This window comes from Chlamydomonas reinhardtii, chromosome 8, assembly GCF_000002595.2.
Source record: "Chlamydomonas reinhardtii strain CC-503 cw92 mt+ chromosome 8, whole genome shotgun sequence".
Taxonomy (NCBI): domain Eukaryota; kingdom Viridiplantae; phylum Chlorophyta; class Chlorophyceae; order Chlamydomonadales; family Chlamydomonadaceae; genus Chlamydomonas; species Chlamydomonas reinhardtii.
The window spans coordinates 3,675,635-3,699,975 of record NC_057011.1 but is presented as its reverse complement, the minus strand read 5'-3'; the positions used below and the strand labels follow the sequence as shown (position 1 = coordinate 3,699,975).

At 64.0% G+C, this 24,341-nt stretch overlaps 3 protein-coding genes across 5 annotated transcripts in view; all 3 read right to left on the bottom strand.

Annotated features, from left to right (window-relative positions):
* Positions 1-113: 113 nt before the first annotated feature.
* CHLRE_08g376740v5 (uncharacterized protein) lies at positions 114-10,517 on the bottom strand. 2 transcript variants are annotated; one of them, XM_043065184.1, is made up of 19 exons: positions 9,936-10,517; positions 9,620-9,735; positions 9,153-9,434; positions 8,814-8,940; positions 8,447-8,558; positions 8,231-8,296; positions 8,021-8,050; positions 7,623-7,777; positions 7,145-7,341; positions 6,563-6,839; positions 6,242-6,381; positions 5,928-6,036; positions 5,609-5,656; positions 5,278-5,395; positions 4,164-5,057; positions 3,364-3,771; positions 2,785-3,125; positions 1,998-2,451; positions 114-1,820 (listed from the first exon to the last, which is right to left on the bottom strand). In XM_043065184.1, the coding sequence occupies exons 1-19, from the start codon at positions 10,053-10,055 to the stop codon at positions 1,141-1,143; spliced, it is 4,674 nt and encodes a 1,557-aa protein (XP_042922185.1). In that variant the 5' UTR covers positions 10,056-10,517; the 3' UTR covers positions 114-1,140. The 2 variants fall into 2 exon arrangements, with proteins under 2 accessions (XP_042922185.1, XP_042922186.1); XM_043065185.1 differs by having other exon boundaries at positions 114-1,817.
* Positions 10,518-10,615: 98 nt separating this feature from the next.
* Positions 10,616-17,747, bottom strand: CHLRE_08g376720v5 (uncharacterized protein). Of its 2 annotated transcripts, XM_043065182.1 has the most exons (15): positions 17,232-17,747; positions 16,665-16,993; positions 16,037-16,194; positions 15,654-15,790; positions 15,286-15,431; positions 14,683-14,813; positions 14,373-14,462; positions 13,792-14,212; positions 13,342-13,531; positions 12,354-13,143; positions 11,878-12,049; positions 11,543-11,704; positions 11,324-11,353; positions 10,901-11,035; positions 10,616-10,709 (listed from the first exon to the last, which is right to left on the bottom strand). In XM_043065182.1, exons 1-15 carry the CDS (start codon positions 17,393-17,395, stop codon positions 10,633-10,635), a joined length of 3,132 nt encoding a protein of 1,043 aa, XP_042922183.1. In that variant the 5' UTR covers positions 17,396-17,747; the 3' UTR covers positions 10,616-10,632. The 2 variants fall into 2 exon arrangements, with proteins under 2 accessions (XP_042922183.1, XP_042922184.1); XM_043065183.1 differs by lacking the exons at positions 16,665-16,993; positions 17,232-17,747 and adding an exon at positions 16,273-16,317 and having other exon boundaries at positions 16,037-16,127.
* A 518-nt stretch (positions 17,748-18,265) lies between these two features.
* The window catches only part of CHLRE_08g376700v5 (uncharacterized protein), a 12,652-nt gene continuing 6,576 nt past the window's right edge, over positions 18,266-24,341 (bottom strand). The window contains exons 13-21 of the mRNA XM_043065181.1: positions 24,134-24,202; positions 23,650-23,713; positions 22,309-22,441; positions 21,764-21,888; positions 20,935-21,089; positions 20,554-20,627; positions 20,144-20,234; positions 19,612-19,843; positions 18,266-19,247 (exon numbers count right to left, since the gene is read on the bottom strand). Of these exons, the coding sequence (XP_042922182.1) occupies positions 19,042-19,247; positions 19,612-19,843; positions 20,144-20,234; positions 20,554-20,627; positions 20,935-21,089; positions 21,764-21,888; positions 22,309-22,441; positions 23,650-23,713; positions 24,134-24,202 (1,149 nt within the window). The 3' untranslated portion in view covers positions 18,266-19,041. The remainder of the gene's footprint in view (positions 19,248-19,611; positions 19,844-20,143; positions 20,235-20,553; positions 20,628-20,934; positions 21,090-21,763; positions 21,889-22,308; positions 22,442-23,649; positions 23,714-24,133; positions 24,203-24,341) is intronic.

Genomic DNA, 24,341 nt, shown 5'->3' with positions numbered 1-24,341 from the left:
CACACACACACACACGGCCCCCGCACAGCCGCATTACGGCTAGTGCAGCCGGCAAGTCCGGAGCACTGTGCCGCCACTTGCGGGGAGCCTGTGCCGCCTGCCTGCTGTTGCTATGCCTTCTTTTGTTACACGCGGCGGCCCAGTGACTTTGCAGTGACCCCCGCCGGTCAGGGACACAACCCTACCTGTCAGCAGCCACCTGTATGACGTCACCAAGGAAGGCACCACTCTTACTCCCTCCACCCACCACCACCCACGCTCCTCGCCCGAGTAATGCTGCCTGCCTTCGATCGCCCTAACGCGGTACTGAATCAAACCACCCACCCACCATGAATCGACGTGCGTTTCAGCAGTCGTGCATGCTGGTCCGGACCAGGGAAGGGCGCCCCCCTGGCCAGGACTGTGCCGTCAAGGAGTTCCTGTTGCTCACACGCACACAGCACCACACGCTACGGCACGCATTTAATTTCTTAGGTCACGCATCCGCGCCTGTCTAATCCCCGCCTTCAATGCTTTCCTCGGTCATCCAGGTAACCCCCATGCGGCACGTCAAAAACATCCTCAGATGACGTAAGAATCGAATTGAGGGAATGAAGTATTGCAACAAGCCCACGCAGGAATAACCCAGAAGCCACTGCAGTGCAAGATATTCACGCGATGCGAGTAAAGCGAGAGACGAAGGGCCATTGCGGCACGCTGGGAGATACCAGATCCAGATCCGGGGAGGCCTTCCCCGGGATCCAATGATGTCCAAAATCGTTGCAGCTCTCCCTCAACAGTCCACACAACCTGCCCTGCTTTAATGCGCTGCAGCCTGCATTATGCACAGGACCCCTCTCGGCGTGATGTGCATCAGGGGGTGCAGTGTGCCACCTGTCGTGCATATGAATGATGTCAAACATCAAAAACTCCGCCTGCTGCACTTTCCGGTGCGCAGCCAGTGTATGCGTGTGTATGTCGTTAGGAATAGAAATCGCAAGCACATCGCTCCGAGTGTGTTGTTGAAAAAGATAACCGTACGGTATAAGGCGTGGGTACAAGACAATCGAATCATAATGTGCCTCGTGTTGTCGTGCAAATATCATACGTCAGCATCATTAGTAACATCATGCCCCTACGTGTGCCTTCCATGCCACACTCCTACTTTGGCGGGCACTCCGTCACACACCCCTCAATCACCTCCACCTCGGCGAACGCGAGCTGCGTTGTCACCGCCTTGGCGCCCGAGCTCCCCACCGCGGGCCGCTTCACCACCAGCACGTACGAGCCCGGCAGGCCGGTGGCGCCCACCCCGGGCTCGCCCACACACGACACCGTCACCGCCTCGCCCGCATCCGCCGCCCTCACGGTCTTGCCGCACCGCACCGCGCCGTAGGCGTCCGGGTCATCCAGCAACTGATTCACCTGCGCGCCCGTCACCGCGCCGGTGCGCAGCACCCACACCTCCGCGCCCTCCAGCCCGGACTCCAGCGCGACACGTGGGTTGCCGCCCACCCGGTTAAACAACCGCACGTGGCTGACGTTCCGCGGCGTGTCGTAGCCCAGCTCAATCGTGAGGAAGGCGGGGTTGGAGCCGTTCGTAATCGTGTCGAACAGGCACCCGCCGCCCAGTTTGCCCTTGGGTTTCAGCGGCGCCACGCGCCGCCCATCCACCGCGCAGTCCGCCACGCGGTCCGAGGCGGCGGAGGAGTACACGTACACAAGGGGCAGGCGCTTGCCGCGCTCCGTGACGCGGTACAGCGGCAGCGGCTCGAAGACGAGCCGCTCACCGGGCGGCCAGGGCGGGGGAGGCGAAACGCCCGGCGGCGGCGGGTGGCCTGCTGGGCGTTGGGGCGTGGGCGGAGGGTGGCGGAGGTGGATTGACGGCCCGGTTACATTTTGTCGGAAAGACTCTTGCTGGCAGGAACAGGGAACATGACGCATTCATGCACGCACACAAGCAAACCCGGCCAAACCTTGCCGCTGTAGCGGCATCAGGCGAACCCCCTACCACTCACGTGACTTGCGCGGCCGGGGCAGCTCCTGCGTGGGCAGCACGTCGGGTGCGGCGAGCGGCGGCGGGCTGGCGGGCGGCGAGGGCGGCAGCGCGCGCCAAGCCGGGTCCGCATACACCTCCACCTCCATGAGCTGCAGCATCTCCCCATCCGGGTGCAGGTTCTGCACCGTCACCCAGCTGCCCGCCAGCGGCGGCCGCGAGCCGCTGCGCGTGCAGTCCAGCCAGTGCCGCTCGGGCATATCTGCAGCTTTGCCGTCGTACTGGCTGGAAGGCAGCAGCGGCGGGCCGCACAGCGCGTTCCGGGGCAGCAGCGGCGTGTCCTGAGGGGAGGTGATGGGCGTGGCGCCCACACGCACCTCGGCGTTGCGCAGCCGCCGGACGCCCGGGCCGGGCCGGATGACCACCCGCACCTGGGTGACCAGGTAGGTGCCCCGGAGGCCGATGGACACCCAGGGCTGCGCGGAGCAGAGAGGCAATCACACACACACACACAGTCACACACACACACATGGCATGCAGGGGCATGAGTGCGGTGCCGCCATCCCACCCGCTGAGAAGAAAGCCCTGGCGGCGTGCTGCCCATAACCCAACCAGGCACACCCCGGCGGACGCACGAGCAGTGTCACCCCTGTCCCTCTGGTGCTGTCAGCCACCCATCCGCCCCGCCCCCCAGTGCCCGCCCCCCACCACTTCAAACTTGTGATTTCATCACTCCGTTCTCCATGAACGGCTACCCCCACCCACCCACATACATGCCACGCCATGCCCCGCACCGCTCCCCCACCCACCTGGGCGTCGCCGCGGCTGCTGGAGAAGTAGCCGCTGGCCACGTACTTTGACACACTGACGGTGGCGCCGTCCGCCACCCACCTCGGGCTGAAGCGAGCATCCACGTCTGTGTCGGTCGCGCCCCGGAGCTGCGAGCTGGAGTAGGTGGGCGCCAGGAACGCCACGTTGGTCCGCTCCACGCAGGCGCGGCCGTCCACGGATGGCCAGAAGCGCTCGCCGCAGCTGCAGGTGTAGCCGGAGGGCGGCGTGTCGATGCAGTGGTTGACGGGCTCGGGGCCGCAGGGGCTGCGGCCGCCGTTGCGGTCGGCGACGGAGTGGCAGTCGGACGCGTCGTCGAAGGCTGCGTGTGTGTGTGTGTGTGGGCGTGTGTGGGTATGTGTGTGTGTGTGTGTGTGTGTGTGTGGGCGTGTGTGGGCATGTGTGGGTAAAGGCATGGGTCATGGAGGAGTTAGGCAAAGCAGGTGGACGAAGAGGGAAGGCAGCGGGAGGCGAACGCGTTGGCGGGCAAGAGTAAGGCATGTCGGTGACACTTGATCGATGGCTGAAAGAAAGCCAGCGTATGAAGCGCACAAACTCACCAGGCGGGCGGGGAGGCAGGGGCGTCGGGTTTGGAGGTGGAGGCCGCGGCGATGGTGGTAAGCGAGGCGGGCTAGGGGGCGGCGGCGAGGGGCGCGGAGGGGGGGAGGGCTTGCGTAGCGGCGTCCTAGGGGCTGGGGGCGGCGGCCGAGGCGGGCGAGGTGGGAGTGGCGGTGGTGGGGACGGACGCGGGCTGGGCGGCCGCGGCGACTGCGGGGCTGGCGGCTTTGGCGGTGGAGCGGGAGGAGAGGGCGGGCGAGGCGGCGGGGCGGGAGGTAAAGGCGGGTGCGGGGGAGCCACCGGCGGTGAGAGGTGGGGAGGGGCAGGAGGCGGCGGCGACAGGGCGCCTTGGAGGGACTTGCGCTCCACACACAGTTCCATGCCCACTGCCAGGTTGGAGCACCGGAAGCCTGTGTTAAAGAGCATAAGGAAAACATTACGCGTAGGACAGTGCATGCGATGCAAAATTACGGCCGCCTGTGTATGTGTGTGTGTGTGTGTGTGTGTGTGTGTTTGTGTTTGTGTTTGTGTTTGTGTTTGTGTGTGTGTGTGTGTGTGTGTGGTGCGGCGTGAACAATGGGACAGAGGACACAAACCGCAGCGCGGGTGAACGAAGCGGCGGTCAAAACAGAACAAGCCATGCGCCATCATCATCATGGCATCATGGGGAGTAGAGGCGGCCACACGAAACACGCACGTGCCCGATGTCCATCGCTAATCCCCTACCGCAGCGCGCATGTCCCCCGTCGTGAGCAAAGCACCTTCCCCTCTGTCGAGCTACGGCAACCTTCCAAACGCTAACCTTTGTTGAGGGCCATGATTTGTTTGAAGCTCAGGTCAAACACGGCGCCAATCAGCTCGCAGGTGTCGCCAAGCGCGACCGTGTAGTTCTGCAGGCACCGCGTGTCCACCTCATCGGCGGTCGCAGGCGAGGCCCCGCCACCGAGCCCACCACCGCCGCCGCCAGAGCTGCCGCTGATGCCATCCCCAGCAGGGTAGGCGTCCGGCGGCGGCGCGTTCTCCGTCACGTCGCCTGCCGCTGCGCCCAGCGTCGTGGGAGCCGACCCGGCCGGCCCGTAGGCCGCCGGCGTGTGTGCGTGCGGCGCGGCGCCCTCCGGTGCCGGCGGCGGCGGCGCGTCAGCCCCAACACTGCCCTCCTCATCCTGCGTATCCCCCTGCTGTACCGAAGCACCGCCACCAGAGGCCGCCGGCTCGCTTCCTGATGACGGCGTGTCGTCCCCCGACGGCGCCGGCTCGACCGCCGGCGAGTGGTCTGCTGCCGGCGCTTGGTCTCCCGCTGATGTCGGTGCGTGCGCCTGGCCCTCCGAAGGTTGAGGCGACACAGTCGCCGCCGGATCCCCGCCACGTTCAACCGGTGACGGTCCCTCCACTTCCGGCCCCTGTGCAGCAGGCGTCTCTGCAGCAGGCGAGGGCACGGGCGCCTCGACTGGGACCACGTCGACCGCAGGGCTCTGCTGCTCAGGCCCCTCCACTGCAAGGCCATCCCCCTCAGCAGGCACATTTGTGGCGCCACCGGTGCCGTCGGCAGTGCCGTCGCCCTCGCCCTCCTGCGATAGCTGGCGGCGGCGGCGGCCCACAGAGGCTGTGCCGAAGAAGTTGCTGGCTGAGGCAGTGGACGCCGGCGGCGCAACGCAGAGCCGTGTTCCCCTGTTGATGACCGTGGCCGCGTTGGGGCCTGCGATTGGGAATCACACCGCCAATAAGGATGAGTGCAAGTAAAACGAGAAGGCAGGCCAGAGCAAGGCGAGTTGGCGCGACAGAGGCATCTTGGGAAGCCCTCTATTGCTTTGGCATCATGCGCATGCAACAAAGCATAACAAAGCACAATAGAAGCCTTGCGCCATGTAACGTCCCGCCGCGACTCGTCGCGTGGCAAGCCATGCCACGCCGCTCACATTTGCCGTCGTTCATGCTGTTGAGGGTGGGCAGCGGGATTTTCATGGACATCGACACGGAGCCGCACGTCTCGGCGCCCGTGACGGTGGTGTTTGGGAACGGCCACCAGCGTGGGCACTGCGCGATCGTGCGTGCGGGGGGGGGTTACATTCATGATTATTTAAGAAGTGAAGGCGTAGCCAGGTACAGTAGCATAGTAGACGCGTGGGGGGTGCAAACACACAAAGTCGATTTGCAGCGAGTTGAAAGGAAGTGGGTTTGAGAGGGGTTAGCACACGGTCAGGCCTACGGTATCAGCAGGCGGGCTAGGTGGCTGCCTGCCGTACTTACGCCGGCCGCGATCGTGCTGACAGGCGGCTTGACCGCGGGCGCGCCGCACTGCGGTGGGGCGGAGGCAGGGGGTAGGATACAAGACAAGTAAGTCATCAGGCGACCGATCAGCAGCACTACCCAAATGTTGCCGCCGCACGTGCCGCGACAAAGCCAGCCAGCCCCTGCAGCACCTCGACAGACCCAATCCTGCCCATGGGCACCGCAGCCACAGGGTTGCCGGGGGTTCCCGGGGTTTGCCAGTTTCCCAGTCTGGGACGTACGTCGAATGTCAACTCAAGCCACCCAGCTGTGTGTGTTTGACAGTACGCATACTCACCAGCTGCGGGATGACCAGGGTAGTGCCGTTGTAGGCGGCGATGGGTAGCGACACGTCGAGCTTGGCCTTGGGGTTCGCGGCGAGCAGGTCGTTAAGCGAGATGCCGTACCTGTGTGAGTAGGAGTGTGCGTGGGTGCATGCGCATGTGTGTGTGCGCGCGCGCGCGCGTGTGTGTGTGTGTGTGTGTGTGTGTGTGTGTGTTGGTGTCATTGTATACAACTATCGTATACATTAACCTAATCAACTTTGGCCTGCTCCAGCCACCAGATCGTGTCATCATCAGCAAAAGCAGCAGCACCGGCCTCATCACGCACCTCACTGTGATGTCGTACAGGGATCGGTCCGGGTCAGGCGTGGGCACGGGCCCGCAGAAGAAGGCCAGGTCCGTCACCACCGTCACCACCCGGCTCTCGTTCTTGTACTGGTAGTCATCCAGGGTGAGGTTCAGCTCGGGCTGCGAGGAACGAGCGAGAAGGTGACTCAGGGTGACAGCACTGGCCAGGGCGTGTATGGCAGACAGAGCGTGCAGGTAGCTAGCACACAGCCACCGCCTTGCCTCAACTGGGTTGAGGCCAGCTCCTTTGACAAAGTACCCCTGCTGCTACTCTGGGCACGCCCATGCACCACTGCCCTACCCGCAGGAAGGTGACACGCACGGTGGCGACCGTCACGTTGATGGCGGTGATGACCTGGCCCCCTGGGCACGCCGCATCCGGCGTGTTCACGCTGGCCTCCGTCAGGCTGTACACGAGGCCGGGCTGGCCGTACGTGGTGTTGGTCAGCACCTGCGGCCCCATGCGCGTCCAGGGGCTGCCGCGCCGGTTGCCGCCGGCGTCCGTGCTGATCGAGCGGGAGCAGCGCACCGCCACCGCGCCCACGCCCACACCCAGCACCGGCTGGCCTCCCTCGTACCTGCGGGTGCAAGTGCATCACGCATCAAGTAAGCGGTTGGAAGTAACAAGGCAAGGGGCAACCCCGGCAAGGGGTGATATCAGGGCGGGGTTACATTACCCACCCAGGTAAGGAATGCAGCTGCCCGGCCCTTATCCTCACAAGCACATACAACAGGCACACGCGCCTCCTCACTTCTCAGCCGACAGCGCAGGCGGCAGGACGTCCTTCCTCGAATGCAAGCACACCACCACCGACCCCACCAACCAATTAACTAACGGCACCATAGCAACAACTAACGGCCCTGCCGTTGATCTACTACTCACTTGTCCAGTCCAATGCCCTGGCCACCGATGGGCCTCACGGCGTCAAAGCCCGTGATGCAGGGGTTGTCCACGAACAGCGAGGACGGCTCGGAGGTAGAGGCGGCGGAGGTGGAGGCGGAGGCGCGGTCCGCAGCCAGCGTGCCCTGGAACTCCGAGGTGCCGTCGGAGCAGCGGATGCCGATGATGGACATGTCCAGCTGTAAGTGTGTTGGATGGAAGCGGGCCGTTGGGATGCAGCAATGAGGTCAGTCAGCAGGGTGGGTGCTGGGAAGTAGGCAGGCGCTTGGTCGCTCGCTGGGCCGCAGCAGGGGGCATGCAATCAAGCAATGCGGGACAATCAAGGAAGTGCGCAGCTCCTGGTGTGCGTGATCAAATTACGTCCTACCTGACACCAACGGCCCCTGCAGGCTTCGCAGCAGGCATGCGCGCGGTGCCTGCAGGCGGTAGCTGGCTAGGTGGCATATGCATGGCTGCTCACCCCATAGGGCCCGGCCTGGGCGGCCGCGATGCCTGAGATGACCGCGGCCTTGCCGCAGGCGAGGCGCGTGCTGGTGGTGTTGAGGACCGTGTGCTCCAGGGTTCGTGCCGAAGGCGGCACGCTGGGAATGCGGGCGAGCTCCCCACCCGGGCTGCCTGCATTGGTTGCGTACCGTAGTACAATGTTAGGTACGCGTGCAGCGGAATGTGACTGACTAGCGGCGCCTGGACGACATTGGGGCACGCAGCAGGTTAGTCCAACACATGCAGGCGAGGACTGTGTGCTGTGGCGCTGCCGGCACCACGTCACGACGGCCCGCTTCAACACAACAGCAGCGAGCGTGTGTACACGAGTAGATGGCGTGAGGACACGTGGGACCAAGCTATGTACACACGCACCCGCTGGTGCCGGCGCGACAGGCTTGGGCCCTGCAGGGTGTTTCAATCAAGTGCGTGGCGGCGGTCAGCGGACGGGGACTGGGACTTCGCCAATGGGCTAGAAGCATAGGGCAGTAGTTTCTTTGTGAGGCCACTTGCTTGGCAAACTAGCGCGTTGGCTCCACAAGCACACACCCCGCATACCCTGCCGCCCACCCGCCCGTCCCTCACCGGCTGCAGCTGCTGCAGGCGCGTCGGTGCAGTAGACATCCAGCACGCTGAGCAGGACGGTGTAACCTGTGGGTCGTATGCGCAGAGTTGCTGGTGTGCGGTGGGTGGACTGGCAAACACGGTAGCAATCAGGGCATACATACGCGCAACTTTCTGCCCCGCCCGGGTGTATGAGTAAGCCTCCCTCCCGCCATCTCTTCCTCCCATCTGCCGCACCCGGGTTTATGAGGTATCCCTCGGGCGACATGAAGTCGCGTATTTCGGTGGTCGCCTTGACCCAGTCCACCAGCGGCGGCGCCAGGCGGTTGCCGCGCAGGCCCGACAGAACCTGTACGGTACGTACGGGCGTACGGCAGCAGGGTGGCGGCGGCGGCGGTTGGGGTTTTGTTGGGGTCTGGGTAGGAGTTCTAGTGGGGCATAAATGACGCGGACGCGGGAAGCCGGTGTGGGGAGCGGCAGGAATGGAGCGGCAAGCAGGTAGCTAGGGCCTAAGGGTAGTGCGCCGCGTCTGAACGGTGTGTTGATTGACGATGTTAGCGTGGCGTGCCGTAGGTGGGGCGCAGGTGAGAGCGTCTAACCTCACCTGGCCAGGCGGGCAGGTGCGGTACCCGGGCATGTCCTCCAGCTGCGCCTTGCTCTGCATCTGGGTGAGGCCGGGGATGGTGCGGCTGGTGGTGGTGGGCACACCGGGCTGCAGCGTGAAGTGCCACCTGCGGCGCGGCACACACACAGTCGCTGATGAGGGGCAGATGTATGGCGGGTGCGTGGTGACACGCACACGCACAGGTAGGGGCCGCCGCGCAGGACAGTCATCAGCACGGCAGGGGGTTGAGTGTACTCGTATGGTTCATTTGTGGAGCGAGGTGGTGGTGGCGGCGGCGCCTAACACACGCAAAACCTGCACACACACGTGCGCACCCACCAGTTTGGGTTGTAATTGTCGGGACCGAGGAAGGGGTTGAACGTGGTGAGGCCGATGCCGGCGGTGAAGGTGGTGTAGGCGCCCGTGCCGTTGCAGCGGAAGAACAGCTGCAGCGGCTTGCCGATGCCGTTGCCAGCATCGCCGCCGTGCGCCTGTGCGCGGGCGGCTGTGTAGCCGCCCGCACACTTGGGCTCCGTCCAGTCCAGGCCGAACGAGGTGAAGCGCTTGGGCGGCGTGTTTGGGTCGCCGGTCTGGCGAATGAGCTTCTCAATGCCGGAGCGGCTGCATGCAGACACGGCAGGCAACACCAATGCTGAGCCCCCCCGTAGTCTTGCCGCAACGATATGAGAGAGCGTTGGGCGGCCTTGCAACTGCGATACCTACGTGTTGATTGTCCCCGCGAATCCAGGCACGCGACACGAAATTAAACCCCATGCCCGCATGCACGCACTCGCTCACCCACGCACCTGGGAATCCACCCATCCTTCACCACCGGGTAGGCCGTGAGGTGCTCGTACGTGTACGGCGCAGTGGGTCGGCCTATGGGCAGCTGCGTGCCGTCGCTGCAGATGAGCACGAAGTCCTGTGCACGCACAACACACAGATGCAACGTTTTCCTTGTGCTCTTTAACACACAGATGCCAAAGGACAAAGAGAAAACCGTGTAGAGATTTCTGAAGGCCAGCCAGCTGGCAGTCAGGCACGCATGTGGAGTTTTGCCCTTGTTGGCAGCATCGTCATCCTGCCAATCCGATCCCGCTTCCCTTCGCAACATACACTCACCGTGGTCAGCAGCCCCGGCTCTGTGGCGCCCCAGGGCCGGTAGTCCTCCGTGCTCCAGGCGCGGCCGCGGAAGGCGACCACGTGTGCGCCGGCCGGGCACTGCGCGACCCAGTCCTCCATGTAGTGCTCAAGCGCCTCCAGCCACTCGCGCTCCAAGTAGGTGGTGAACAGCGGGCCCGTGCTGGTGTTGCGCGCGGCGGCTGAGGGTATGGGTTGGGTTTGGGGTGGCGGCTTGAGGGGTAGGGCCAAGCGGTCCCACGCGCGCGCGGCCCCAGGGGCCGGTCGTGTCCCCAGACCAATTCCAGTTCCTATAGCATCTTATACCTATGCTGGCACTAAATCGAGCCGGGGCCGACGTTCTATGTCGCGTTCGTCAGGACACTTCATATCAGGCCAGAAAGTAGCCGATTACACCTATGCATATATTTGTATTGACAGCAATCGATAACGCCCGAAAACAACGCCTATGCAGGATGTTGGCATCGGTCAATTTCGCGACTTGAGCCTCGAAGAGCACGTTTAATCCTGCTGTCAAGCGCTATTGCCCAAATACATCGCAAATAACATATACAATAAGTGGCGGAGTCTGTATTCCGCTCTGCAATTTGCTCGGGGCGACGTTTCTTGGCGTGCGGTTTTGGCGGGAAACGCACCCCCCCGGACAACACGTGGTGTGAGTCAAGGGGAAGATTGTCCTTCAAGCATCAGTAAGGGCGATCTCCCAGGGGGTGTTGGTGCCGTCGAACGGGCGCCTCCCTGGGGACACGCGTTTACCTGGAGTGGGACCGCTTGGGTGGGGCGCTAGCTATCAAAAACACGTCGTCGCCCCGCCGCGCACGCAAGCGGCCTGCCTTGGCCGTGCTAGATACGACCAAAGCAGGCATGCATGGCAGGCTGGGAGACAGGACAAGCAGGCCCACATGCGTACAGACGTATATCTGTCTGCGCTCCCTCAGCACACCTACCTGGTTTGGGCGGCGAGGGCGGCGCCGCCGGGGGTGAGGGCGGGTGCAGCGCAATGGACAGCTCGGCCCACAAGACTGGGTAGCGGTCAGCGACATCCTTTAGCAGCCCTTGTGCAAAGCCCAGTCCGGAGGTCGCTGATGGGAGCGCACAGGACGAAGGGGACGAAGGGGTAGGGGCCAGGCGAAGGAATGAAATAGGATCCATGTGAGGGGCGCGCTGGCAAGAGAGAGCAAGTCATTGCGGTGTGTATGTACGCGGTGCAGCACGCACGCGCGGCGGCCCTACATATACCGGCGGGTGCCAGCTGTGCACATGCAGCGGCGTGCACGGCGGGCAGGCGGAGCTGGTGGGGCCGGTGCGTGGGAGCACGTGGGAAGCACACGCACACGTCCCTCAGTTCGAATCAACGACAGGTAGCGCACCTGCTGCCCGCTCCTGGCTGTCCATTGCAGCTGCATGTGCAGGCAACGCACATGACAAGCAAGCAAGCAAGCAAGCTCAGCGAGAATGCAGACGGGTACGGTAGCGGGGAGATGCAGTGACAAAAAGTGAGGGCATGAAACGCGAACGGGGGCAGCAGAGCGAGGAGCGAGGCGACAGGTAGGCCCTCCAAGGCAGGGACCCCGAGCGAGGCCACTCACCAACCACGCCGGTGGTCCTGTTAAGGAAGCCGCCCAGCCGCAGTGCGTCGGCGGCGTAGTGCGCGTTCATCAGCTTGTAGCTCCGCGGCGGCGGGTGTGGCACCTGCAGCGGCGGCCGCCACTCCGCCGCGTACTCCACCAATGTGGGCGTGATCATGATACCTGTGTGCGCATGTGTGTGTATACTTAGCATGCACACGGGGGCAGTGTGCGCGTCAGGGACGGCACGCGTGTGGCAGTTCTGTACGTGCCAAGCACGCCTCGCTCTTCATCACGCCCCGTCTCGGCACGTCCGCCAAGTCACGTCTCAGCAACAGAATTGTGTGGCCGCTCACCCATGGGCCCCAGCAGCCTGTTGGCGGAGTAGTAGTCTGCGAAGTTGGCCAGGCCCGCGTAGGTGCGCCCCAGCTCTGAGCTCAGAGCCATGGCACGGTCGTGGACCACCACCAGGCCGCCGCCGGCCGCCACGAACTCGCGCAGCTTCACGGCGAAGTCGTGAGGCAGCGCCTGCGTGCGTGTGTAAGAAGTGTGTGTGTGTGTGTGTGTGTGTGTTTAAGGGTTGTGTGTGTGTGTGCGTGTGTGTGTGTGTGTTAAAGAGCACAAGGAAAACGTTGCGCAAAGACAGTGTATGCGATGTGTATGCGATGTATGCGACAGTGTGTGTGTGTGTGTGTGTGTGTGTGTGTGTGCGGCGCCTGCCTCCCAACCTGCCTGCTGCCAACCCGCCGGCCCCCCTTCCTGCCTCCCAGCCTCGCTCCCCTTGGCTACCTCCCATCCACCCGCCCACGCACGCACGCATGCACGCACGCACCTGCGAGCTGAACACCACAATGATCTGGTACTGGTAGTTGGTGTAGGCCGAGGCGTAATCCGCATATGCGTTGTAGTCGCCGCCGTAATCTGCAGAGCCACTCGAGCTGCTGTAGTCCCCATAATAGTCGCCGTAATCATACTCGGCCTTCTTCAGAAGCGCTTCCGTGGGAAAGCCACGCTTCACGGCAAACTGCAGCCCTCCGAACACGCCGTCTTCAATCATGGCTGCCAGGGCCGCGGCCTCCTCCGGATCCAACTCCTCATCCACGTTCCCGTCGTCAGCGGCGGCGCCGTCACCGCTGCCGTCAACGCCACCTTCAACGCCGCCAGCGGCGGCATCTGCCGTGGCGTTTGCGGCCGCCACCGCCGCACGGCGGCGGACCGCTTCCGCCTTGGCGAGGCGCAGCAGCTGCATGGTCTGCCCCAGACCCTCGCCGCCGCCGCCCAGGCTGTCTGTGTACACCAGCACGTTCGGCAGCGGGTGCTCGTACACGTCGGACGCAGGGTCGATACTGCAACCCGCCGGCTCAGACAGCCAGCCCAACGCGTTGACGAGCAGGCGCGCGGCCTCGGTGTTGTTGGCGAGGCTCTCGGCGTCCTGCAGCGGGTTGTCGAGCAGGAGCCGGTCCTGCCCCAGCACCAGCACGCGGCCCTCGCCGTGCCGGGCCGCCGCCACCAGGGGCGCGCCGTCCGGGCCCAGCAGCACCGGCACCGCGGCCTCCAGCAGCAGTAGCCGCGCGGGCGGCCGCAGGGCGGAGTCCTCCAGACCGCTGGGGCGCTCCGGGTACCTGCAGGTGGCGGGCGAGTTGGGCGCGCAGGTGTGTGTGTGTGTGTGTGTCTGTGCGTGTGTGTGTGTGTGTGTGTGTGTGTGTGTGTGCTATGCGTTCGCCTTGCCAGACTGCAACAGGCAGCGCCGCCCCTGCTCCTTCCAAGCCATTCTTCATGCAACCAGACACCATACGTGGTGTCCTCATGCCGCCGCTTACTTGTGGGAGGCTATGCCGTACGTAAGGGCCTCAAAGTCCTCCTCGAAGTGCTCGTCCAGCTCGTATAGGTTGTTGAGCGGGTCGGGCGGCGGCGGCGCGGGGGCCGGCGGCGGCGCCTGCGGGAGGCTGGGCGGCGGCGGCGAGGCGTCCTGTCCCGTGATGTCACCCGTGTTGAGCACGTAGTGGTCATCTGCGTGCGGGCACACGTGTGGGTCGGCGGGGCGGCGGCGCGTGTGTGTTTTCAGCGTGTGCACAACGCAAACATACCGTGCGTGGCAAATGCTAACTGGGCCTCATCCATGCCCGCCCACTCAGATGTCGCAGAGCCATTGCCACTACGACACTCCCCCTCCCTTTCCCGCGCGATCGATCCCTCTCCCTCTGCCTCTCCCGCTCCCGCTCCCCCAAGGCCCCAACCTTCTACGCATGCTCGCCCTGCGGCCGCCTCACCTAGCTGCAGCAGCGCCCTCCTGCTGCTGCCCACCGTGCCATGCTGCTCCCCCTGCGCCATCCGTTCGCCTTGCTCCAGCCCCAGGCCCAGGCCAAGCCCCTGCTCCAGCCCCGCGAGCCGCCGCCGGCGCCGCTCGTCGCGCCGAGCCTCGTAGTGCGCCACAGTCGCCGCTTGCGCCTGCTCCTCCGCCTGCCGCAGCTGCGCCGCGTGCTCCCGCTGAGCCCGGACGCCCTCCTCACCGCCAAGCTCAAAGGCGTTCACCACGCCAAAGTCACCAAATGCGTAGCTGCTGCTGGCGATGCCGGGAGCGAGAGCCGAGCGCCGGTGGGTGCCGGTGCTCATTGGGGTTGGCGAGGAAGGCATGGGCGGCGAGGGCGGCGAAAAGAGGGCGTTGACCTGGTACGTGGTGCCGCAAGAGGCCTGTGCGCGTGTGTTTGAGCATGAGTGGCGTACGTGGGGCTCGTTGGGCATTGCCGCCATTGACCGGACGCCACATACGGGCATGTTGCTTTCCTCGTGTAGGCGTGTTGAGGTGGGCGGTTTGCTTGGGAGTCGGGCAGAGTACACAGCAACCGCCTACCTCGGGCTTTGGCGGCTTGAGCGCGCCGCGGGAGCAGGGCGGGATGTAGACGTTGGTGCCTTGCTGGATGGGGTCCGAGGCGTTCAGGCCCTGCATGGAGCCAGGCGCGTGGGTAGGGAGGCGGCGGGAGAGGTGCATGGGGCGTGTCATCATCAGGGTGGGAAGGGCCATGCGTGCACAGACGGATGTGAAGGGCTGGTTCCGAGAGCATGAACGCCCCCCCTTCCCACACACACAGACACGCACACACACACACACACACACACACACACACACACACACACACACACACACACACACACACACACACCTGCGGCAGGTGGCTGTTCACCCGGAAGATGTCGTCCGAGGTGATGTTGCGCTCTTTGGTGCTGTAGTCCGCAGCCAGGCTCCTGAGGCTGGTGGCGTTGTTGGACACCTTGACCACCTTGGCGCAGAAGGCTGTGAGGCAGCAGGTAGGGGAGATACGGTAAGGCGCGCATGGGTCTCCGTGCGTGTTTGGAAGCACGGGTGTGCCTGTGCCTGTGCTTGTGCCTGTGCCTGTGCCTGTGCCTGTGCCTGTGCCTGTGCCTGTGCCTGTGCCTGTGCCTGTGCCTGTGCCTGTGCCTGTGCCTGTGCCTGTGCCTGTGCCTGTGCCTGTGCCTGTGCCTGTGCCTGTGCCTGTGCCTGTGCCTGTGCCTGTGCCTGTGCCTGTGCCTGTGCCTGTGCCTGTGCCTGTGCCTACGCCACGGCCTCCACCGGCACACACCCACCTACCTTGGCTCTGGAGCTCTCCACGCCGAGATGGATTGACTGCGTGCGTGACAGCGGCAGACAGGTTGCAGTAACGGCTCAGTTGCAATCACTGCAATGCAACACTGGATACAGCGCAGAGTTTGGCTGACAATATGCGGCCCCCCAACCAACAGCTCACCTCCATCGATGACGGGGTAGGTCAGGGCGTTGAGCAGGCCGCAGGGGTTGTTGGTGCCGTTGAGCAAATGCGGCAGCCGCATGAAGCCGCCCTTGCCCCACTTGGTGCCCCACGAGTTCTTGATGATCCAGTGCTCGGGCGTGTACCTGCGTGGAGAGCGGGCGGGTGTGTGCGTGCGTGCAGCTGACTGGTTGGATACGGTACGTGGTGGACTGGTTGGGAGGCCCCCCGCCCTACCTGGTGCCACCGCCACCCGCCATAAACTCGCACGAGCCACGTCGAGCCATACCGGTTGCTGCGTGCTGCTCCTGCCTACCACTCCGTCCAAGATCCCCATCCATCGCAACCCGCTCGCCGCCCACACCCACCCCACGATGACGACTGCGTGGTTGGCGTCCGCCAGTTGGTGGGAGCAGGTGCCGTTGAAGACGTCGTGTGTGGCGGTGACGGCGTACCAGTCGCGCGAGGCGTGCACCAGCGCCACCGCCGGCTGGTTGGCAAGCACCTGGTGGGGGAGGTGGCATTAGGTGCGGCGGGTTGTGTGTTGTGGGGGACTCTGGGCACGCCTGCACTGCGCGTGCGGACTGCAGCACCAGCAGACTGCTTCCGAACACGTACGTGCCCGCCTAGCCTACGGTATCCAAGCCTGCCTGCGCCCGCCTGCGCCATGTCTGCATGTGCGCAATAATGCGGAATGCCGTTCATCCATCCATGCATCCAGCCAGCCAGCCAGCCAGATAGCCCAACGCACCTTGCGCAGGGCTGGCGCCGATGCCGGCACGTCCTCCCATCCCGCAATCCGGTTGATGAGCGGCCTCGCCGCGCGGTCCACGGCCGGTGAGCTGGGCGGTGGGGGCGGCGGCTGTTGGCTCAGAGCCTTACACGTCTGCTCCTCCAGCGGCGTTGAGTCTGTAGTGGCAGGGTCGTTAGTGTGGGAAGGCGGGCAAGGTGTCGCCACGATGGGTGAGGCTACTCGCGAGGTCCTACCTGCACCGAACGCGCATGCAGCAGGTACTGCTAGTGAAGAATGATTTACCTGGCTGGCCAACGCATGCGGCTAAGACCAGTACGGTACAGTCTGCGCCCCGCGCGCCATAACCAGAACCACCTGCCCATTGCCGCAACGCCCATCCCCGACGGTAGATTGTGCCATTGCCCATGTCGCCGTTGTCTTCAGCCGCGGCCGCTATCCAAGTTCGGTGCTCCGCTAGTTTGTATTGATTTGGCTTAGTTTGGCTGGTATTTACAATCCCCCATGACCTGCTGTGGCCCCTGGAGGCCACCCTCGCGGCGACCCTCGGCCCAAGTAATAACCCCACGACCCCACGACCCCACGACCCCTGACCGCCCTGACCCAGGATTCCTGCCAGCACCCCCACCATTATAGCCATTCAGGCGCAGCCACTCCCGCCGGGGCAGCAGGTTGGACTTCATGGCGTAGCGGTACACGTCATCCACCCAGCCGCCGGACGTGCTGACGCAGGTGGCAGCCGCCGCCTCCTCGGCCGCGCACAGCATGGCCTGCATCTCCTCCAGCTCCACCGCGTTGGCGCCCGCGGCCCCGCGCTTGATGGACAGCAGCGCCTCAATGGAGTGAATGCCGGCAAAGGCGAAGCACGCGGGGCACTTGGACTGGTCGCTAGGGTCACGGATGACCCCGGGAATCCTCCGCCAGTCAAAGTAGTCGCGCGCTCGGACCGACCCGTACCTGTCGATGAGTAATAAGGCGGACGCGTGAGTGGATGGGAGTCCATCAGTGAGAGGCCGTCAGTGGGAGCCCGTGTGTGTGTATGTGTGTGCGTCAGCAGTACCGGTCGTGGGTCACGCGACAGTCGGGCTCGCGCCACTCTATTCGACTGGTCACAGTCGGGCCTGCCCGACCTACCCCCGCACGCCGCGGAGCGCGCAGCGGTACGGGCGGGGCCCAGGTCCCCCTCGCAACGCACCTCTCGAGCCAATTCCGTGTTCTGCTTAATCCGAAACCATCGCTGGTTTTGGGCAGCTGCAGGCCTGTAGCAAAGCTTGTCGACTGCTGCGCACTAATGCTTCGCGGCGCCTCAAGCAACACCACGACCAGGACAGCAATCCATGCGGTATATAAAGAAGTCATACTTGTACGCTGTCTACGCGTCACAGCAGGACAGGGGCCATGCTCAGCAGCAGGGCCTCTCTTGGTGGCTGGTGCACACAAGTTACTCCAGTACAAAGCTCAATAATCCTAGCACAGTATCTTTGTGTCAAGCGCAGGTTTAAGCAGCGATGAGCGCGTGTTGTTTAGCTCAGAAGTTGTGTAATCCGGAGATTGCGCCCGCCGTTCTCTGGGGAGTTACCTTGATGTCAAGCCGTCGCTTTACTAAAGAGATACACTTCCATTCAACAACTGTAGCGGTTCTAATAATTCCCACTTCAAAGAGTGGGCCACCTGAATGCATCTCGAGGAGCAAATTGCTCGGAACGTCTACTACTGATCAAACGTATGCATATGCACTTCATTTGCAGCAGTGTAACGGGACTGTGCCCGCGTACTACCCTGTGATAGGGGCCACCTCATCATGCCGCGCCAACAACAATTTTCCTTATGATCGCCGTGCGGCGGCTTCCGCCTATCTGCACCAAAAGAGATTGAGAGTTACTCCAAGCGTGAAACTGTGCGTCGGCCCCAAAAAATGTTTCGTAGCGGGCCATTGAACTTCTTCATGTCTGGAGCCTATCACTCCGGGTCCTCGACGGCCTCGGCCTGGTCCCTGCCAGCTCCAGTGGCCCCCATGCATAGCCCTGCTGGCGATGGCACCGCAGAGGCAGGCGAGGAATCAAAGAGCCAAGGACGGCAGGGTAAGCCCGTAGCTGGGGAGCGGGAAAGCGAGAGGCCTGTCCTCGTGCTTGCACGACCCATGCCCTGCGCGGTGACTGCGCGCTCGTACTGGGTCATGGGGGGGGGGGGCGGTTGGCTCAGGCCTTCACAGTCCGCACGAGCAGCATCGGGGCCTACGCTGATCCGTAGCATCCCTGACTACCGGCTTGCCGGGCTAACGGGCTTGCTTGGCCGCGAAACTGCAACGCCACGGCCCCACGCCTTGCAACGCCCCGAGCCCCTTGCAGCCATCAGCAGCCATCAGCAGTCACGGCTCACGGCCCTGCGTGTGCTTCTACACGGTACGGATCCACGTGTTGGCCGCAGGCGCCGCACCGCCATCGGCCGCCCCCCATGCGCAATCCAGGGCGGCCTTAGGATCCTCCGCGGCGGCCAAGCGCGCCAACACCGTGGCTCCTACAGGACTATACGTAAACTAGCCCCTTACCCTTGTCCATCACACCCTCCTATCCACTTGGCCTGGCCCATCGTCGCCTGACAACAAGCGCCTGCACACACCACGGTTGTGTTGGTCCGTGGCTCACTCGTTGCTGAAACCCACCCGGCCTCAGCCCTTCGCTCTTGGACCTCCATAGTCGTTTCGAAGTCCGATTTCCCGATTCACGTCGCTCCTCATTGACTGCCCCTGCTTCCAACCCGGCAACACGTGCAAGACGCCCGTCCTGCAAATGCCATATATAGCGAAGGCCAATGCACCCGGAGATGTTGTCGTTGCGAAGCCTTCCAGCGCCGACATGCATCTTCCCATCATCATGTCCCAGGCCCACGTGGCTTATCGCGCTGCTGCCGCGACTCAGGCACAGCAGCAACACGACCCGTGCACACATTGCCTCCGGCCCCGCCCGCCAGTCCTTAGAAGCGCCATAGAAACTCGTAAGAACTCCTTAGAAACCGAAACCCTCATAGGCGGGGCAGTGCTCGTGCGGCTCGTCAATCTCGGGGCCCCACACCGTGGTCCGCCCACGCGGCACGCCCCCGTGCCCGTCCTCCCCGTGCCCGCCCTCCCCGCCTTCCCCGTCTCCCGGGTCGCGCTTTCGCTTGAGCGCCGCTCTCGCGCCGTCGTCTGCGTCAGACACCTTGTACGTGCCGCCTGTGTGCGGACGCGGGGCACCAAGGGGAGGCGAAGCGGCGTGAGCGCGAGTGCGTCTGGGGCGAGCGAGGCGGTACGTATCATGATACGCCTACAAGCCTCCGGCTTGCACCCGTGCACCGAAGCGCGGCCCAGCGGCCCACAGTGACCCTTGGGGCGCACACACACGGCGCGTGCACGGCGTGGCCCTTTGTGTGTTTGCGCATCCGCCTGGTGCACAGTGCTGACCCTTTCCCTCTGTGCGTTTCCTGACAAACGGCATGCAGCAGCACGCGACAGCGCCGCGCCGCGCCACTAAGGGCCACGCCGCGACACAATGTGTAGGTCTGTGTAGATTTACATCTTTAGCGTACACGACACGCACCGTCGTTGTCTCCGCCGTGGTAGTCGTCGTCGTTGCCGTGCGGGTCGCCTCCCGGCGGCGACAGAGGCTGCGGCCCGTCCTCTCCCTCGCCATAAGCCGCCCCTGCGCCGCCGCCAGCACCTGCGGCCGCGTGCCCGTTGCCGCGCTGCCCGGCGCCGCCTGCTCCTGCTCCGCGGCCGTGCCCCGGCGGCGGCGGGTGGTGCTGCTGCATCTGCTGCTGCTCGTACTGCATCTGCAGATGAGCGGGATAGCAAGGAGGAGATGTTGAGCCCAAGAACATGATCACACCAGATGGACATGGTACTGAAGCTGTACAACATCGCAGCGCGCGCTAGGTTTTGCCTGCACCCAGCGCCTCTCTGCTCGCCGTGCAGCCCCCTCAATCCTTCCGCACCCCCTCCGCCCCCTCCTGAGCCGCTGCTTCTCGTGCTCAGCTTTGCCTCCCTGCCTGACCTCTGCAAGCAACCTTCCCAAAGCCACCTGTCCCCCTCCCGCCCCTCACCCGGCCCCCTCCCCCCTGGGTGCCACTCACGTGCTGCCGTTCCCGCCACGCCTCCACATCCCGCCGCAGCACCTCAAGCTCCGCCGGGCCTAGGTGCGCGCGGTCCGAGGCGTACTCCGGCCTGTGTGGGCGTGTGTGTGTGTGCAAAGATGGTACATAGGAGTGTTAGACAGCAGGCGCAACGGAGGGGGGAGGAGTGGGGGCCGGTGCCGGGGCAGTTGACAGGGGTGGCACGGGTAGGCGAAGGTGTGCAGGAGGGCAGGCGAGGCCCCGTCGCGGTCATTCGGTCCTCCTCGCAGGCTCTGGCATGCGCACGAGCACGCGCACACGCACACGCGCGCACACGCACGCGCATATATACACACACATCGACACCCCGGGCCTTGTTTTGTCGTTTTTCAACTGACACACACACACACACACACCGATCACCCCGGCACCTGTTGATCAGGCTGTCCTTGAGTGTCCCCACCAGCAGGTCCTGGTCCACGTGGTTGATGATGGACTCCTTGATCTGGGCGGGATGTGTGAAAGATGACAACGACAATGTGGGGGAGGGCGAGAGAGAGAGAGAGAGAGAGAGAGAGAGAGAGAGAGAGAGTACGCCAGCGGAACCCAAGCCACCGGCTTAATCAGCGACACACACGCACACACAGGCTTCGTTTGTTGTTAATTTCAACACACAAACACACACACTCACACACACACACACGATCCCCCGCCACACACACACCGCCAACCAACGGCGCCGCCATCACCAAGCCCCATCACCAAGCCTTCTGCGCCACCCAAAGCCGCCACCCAGCCGCCCTCCCTCTCACCCGCAGGTAGACCCGTGAGCCGTTGGCGGTGTCCTTGTCCTTGCGCTCGCGCATGAACAGCCACACGCCGCGCTCGCGGTCAAAGGTGCACTCGCACAGCTTGCCGTCGTAGTCCAGCGGGTCCACACCGGGCGGGAACTCCACGTGGAAGTTGCCTGAGGGCGGGGGGTCGGGGGTCGGGGGTAGCCATCCATGGGATGGTGTGTATCAAATATGAAGTGAAGTGCCGACGTCCAGAGGTACAGCGGGCACACGCGACGCATTCCATCGGGGGTCGGGGGTCGGGGGGGGGGGGGGTTACATTCATTATTATTTAAGAAGTGAAGGCGTAGCCAGGAAGGGGGGTTGTAAACACCAGCCCAAACCAACCCAAATCAAGCCAACCTAGCGGAGCACAGTCAGAGGCAGTAGTTGGAAGGGGGATTGTATGGCATGAGTGCTTGTGGTGACAAGGTGGTGCGCGCGGTCTTGGCATGACCAGACCAGAGTCAGACAGCGAGGGAGCACAATGACAGAACACACACACACACACACACACACATGAGGTGGTCGAGTCCAGCATCACTTGGGTGAGCTCCTGTTGTTAGCTACACGGTAGGTCTTCTAACATCTTATTCTGTCAAACCTTGTCCCTGCCGGTACCCCGTCTCCATTCCCCGCCTCCTCCAGCCCCCACCCTCCAGCCCATCATCCCGCTCCAGCCATTGCCCTCCAGCCCCCGCCTACCCTGCAGCCGCCCGTCCCTCCTCCCCCCACGTGCTCCCTCCCTGCCTCCCCCAACCTCCCTCCATCCTTCCCCCCCCGGCCCCCCCAAAACAGCCGCCCCCACCGTGCGGGTCGATTCGCTCCAGCGGCACGTCCACGATGTTGCTCCCGCGGGTTTTGTTCTGGTCCAGCAGGTACAGCGTGAGGGGCGCTGGGTGGGCCGGGTCCAGCATCACCGGCCGCCGCCCGCTGCGGCCGTGGCAGGGGCAAGGAGGCCAGGGGCAGGAGGTCAGGGGGTGGCAGAGGTGGTGGCATCGGCAGAGGCAGAGGCGGAAAGCAGTGCGGTGGGGGTTTCAGTGCGGGGTGGGTTGGGGAGCAGGAGTGGGGTTGGGTCGTGTTCGAGGTCGGGCCAGGGGTGGCGATGGGGAGCGGGGGCGACGGGGCCGACTGGGTGCCACCAGCAGCAGCAGCCCAGGCGGCAGCCCGGAACAACCCACCCACCCCACATCGCTCGGCAGCAGCGATAGCAGCAACAGCAACAGTACCAGCAGCAACTGCAGTAGCAACAGCAGCAACACTGGCAACACTGGCAACACTGGCAGCAGCACCCCGCTCCCTCCCTCCCGCCCCCACCCCCCCCCTCCCGCCCGCCCGCCCGCCTCTGCTCACCTGGCCGGGTCTGCCGCCGCCTCCGGGTCCGGCACGGTGGCGCAGCGCAGTTTGAAGTCGACGCTGTTCATGTGTGCGAACTTCCATTTGTACAGCAGCTCGCAGGTGCCGGGCACATACTGGTGCTCGTAGCCTGGGTGGCGCGGGGCGGAGCGGGGGATTGCATGGTGTAAATATTGGGAACAGGATATCAGCAGGGGGATCAGAAGACGGGGGCGGGGGAGTGTGGCGGGGTTACAGTCGTGAGTGGTTGAGGAAGGGGCGGGCCGGAGGCAACCTTGGGGGTAAGGTGGGAAGGCGTGGGGTTGCAAAGATGGTACAGAGAAGTGTAGCGAGGGGGTAGGTGTTGTGACAAGGGGTGTCAGCTTTGTACAGCTGGAAAATGGGCTGAGCCCCTAGAGCAAGGGATGTGACGATGGGTACCGGCGACATGAACAGCACCCTTGCAAGCCCAGCGGGACTGGCAAAGGGGCATACCAAAGGCACCGCCACGCCCTGTCCACGCCACTCCACACATGAGTCCGTGATACCTCATTCCAAATCCCTCACAAGCACCACAAACGGCTAGTGGGGCTCGGGCGCGTGATCCGGGGCCGCGACATAATTAAGGCGGGATCGGCACGCATGGTTCGGCTGTTGCACAAGATTTCGACATTCTTGCCCCAAGACGCTTGTCGTCGACATGTTTTGATACATGGATGTAAGATATTCAGGGCCCGAGAGCTATACTCGCGGACTGAAGAAAGTCAAGATGTCCATGGACTCGCGAGGTCGCTTCTCACTCCGGCCGAGTTTTCCCTGCCGCCTATTTTTCTACAATAGGGAATAGCAATTAATAATACGTGGCGCTCGCGGTTTGTGCCAGTATGGTACTTTTTGTCGACGCAGGCAGGCACGCGCAGGCAGGCAGGCAGGCAGGCAGGCAGGCAGGCAGGCAGGCAGGCAGGCAGGCAGGCAGGCAGGCAGGCACGGACAGGGGCAATCCTGGGGGGCTTCGCCCCCCCCCTGGATCGCTTCGCTCGGGGGGCTCAGCCCAAAAAGGGCCGGTGGGATTGGGGCGGGGTGAGTGGACGCAGCGTGGATCCCGAGCCCAGCTGTTGTCTCCGCCCCGGCGCTCGTCGATAAGACTCCGTCCTCGACCGCTTACCCCCGCCCCATACACCCTGCCAGTGCCCCTCCGTTGTCACAGCATAGGCCACGCTCTCTTCCTCGCTCTTTTGCATTGGGTTCGGTTTGGTCTGGGATTGAAATAAACTACCCCCCTCCGCTAGTTTGGCTTGGTTTGGCTTCGTTTGGGCTGGTACTTACCACCCCCACCCCCGCCCCCCGGGGAACACCCACCCTGCAGGATGAGTCCGTCGCTCTCGTGGCCGACCTTGTGCGGGTCGTGGAAGCGCTCAAACACCTGGGGGGGGGGGAGGAGTGAGGGGGTAGGGGGGCATTGCGAGGTCAAGGCAACGGGGCCGGGGGAGGGATTGTAAATACCAGCCCAGTTTAAACCGAAGTAGGGGTTCCAGGAATGTTCCAGGCAACGTTGTCAGACGGACAGGGAGGGTTGCAGTCATGTGCGGCGATGAGGCAATGGGGAGGTTAATCGACGAGGTAGTCGGGTGGTTTTGATCTTGCCCAACAAGAAACTAGAGACTGGGGGGCGCCTGAGATGGGTGCGGGTGGGAACAATATGGTGGTCTCACACTCGCCCGGATGCCCCCGGGACACCCCGCCCCCAGACGCCGGCACCTGTGATTAGGTCACTCCGTCCTCCACATGAACGGCTACCCCCCCCCCCCCTCACACACGCACACACACACACACGCGCACACACCTTGTCGATCTGGTGCACGGGCCAGAAGGGCTTCTGCCGCACACTGAAGGCCTCTGCCGCGTAGTCGTACTGTGGGGTAGGGGGGTAGGGGGGCAGGGGCAGGGTAGGGGGGCAGGTGGGGCAGCGGGGAACAGGGAGGCAGGGAGATATGGGCAGGAGGGGAGGGCAGCTGGTGGGTTGCTCCCCAAGGGGCAAGTGTGGCCGTGCG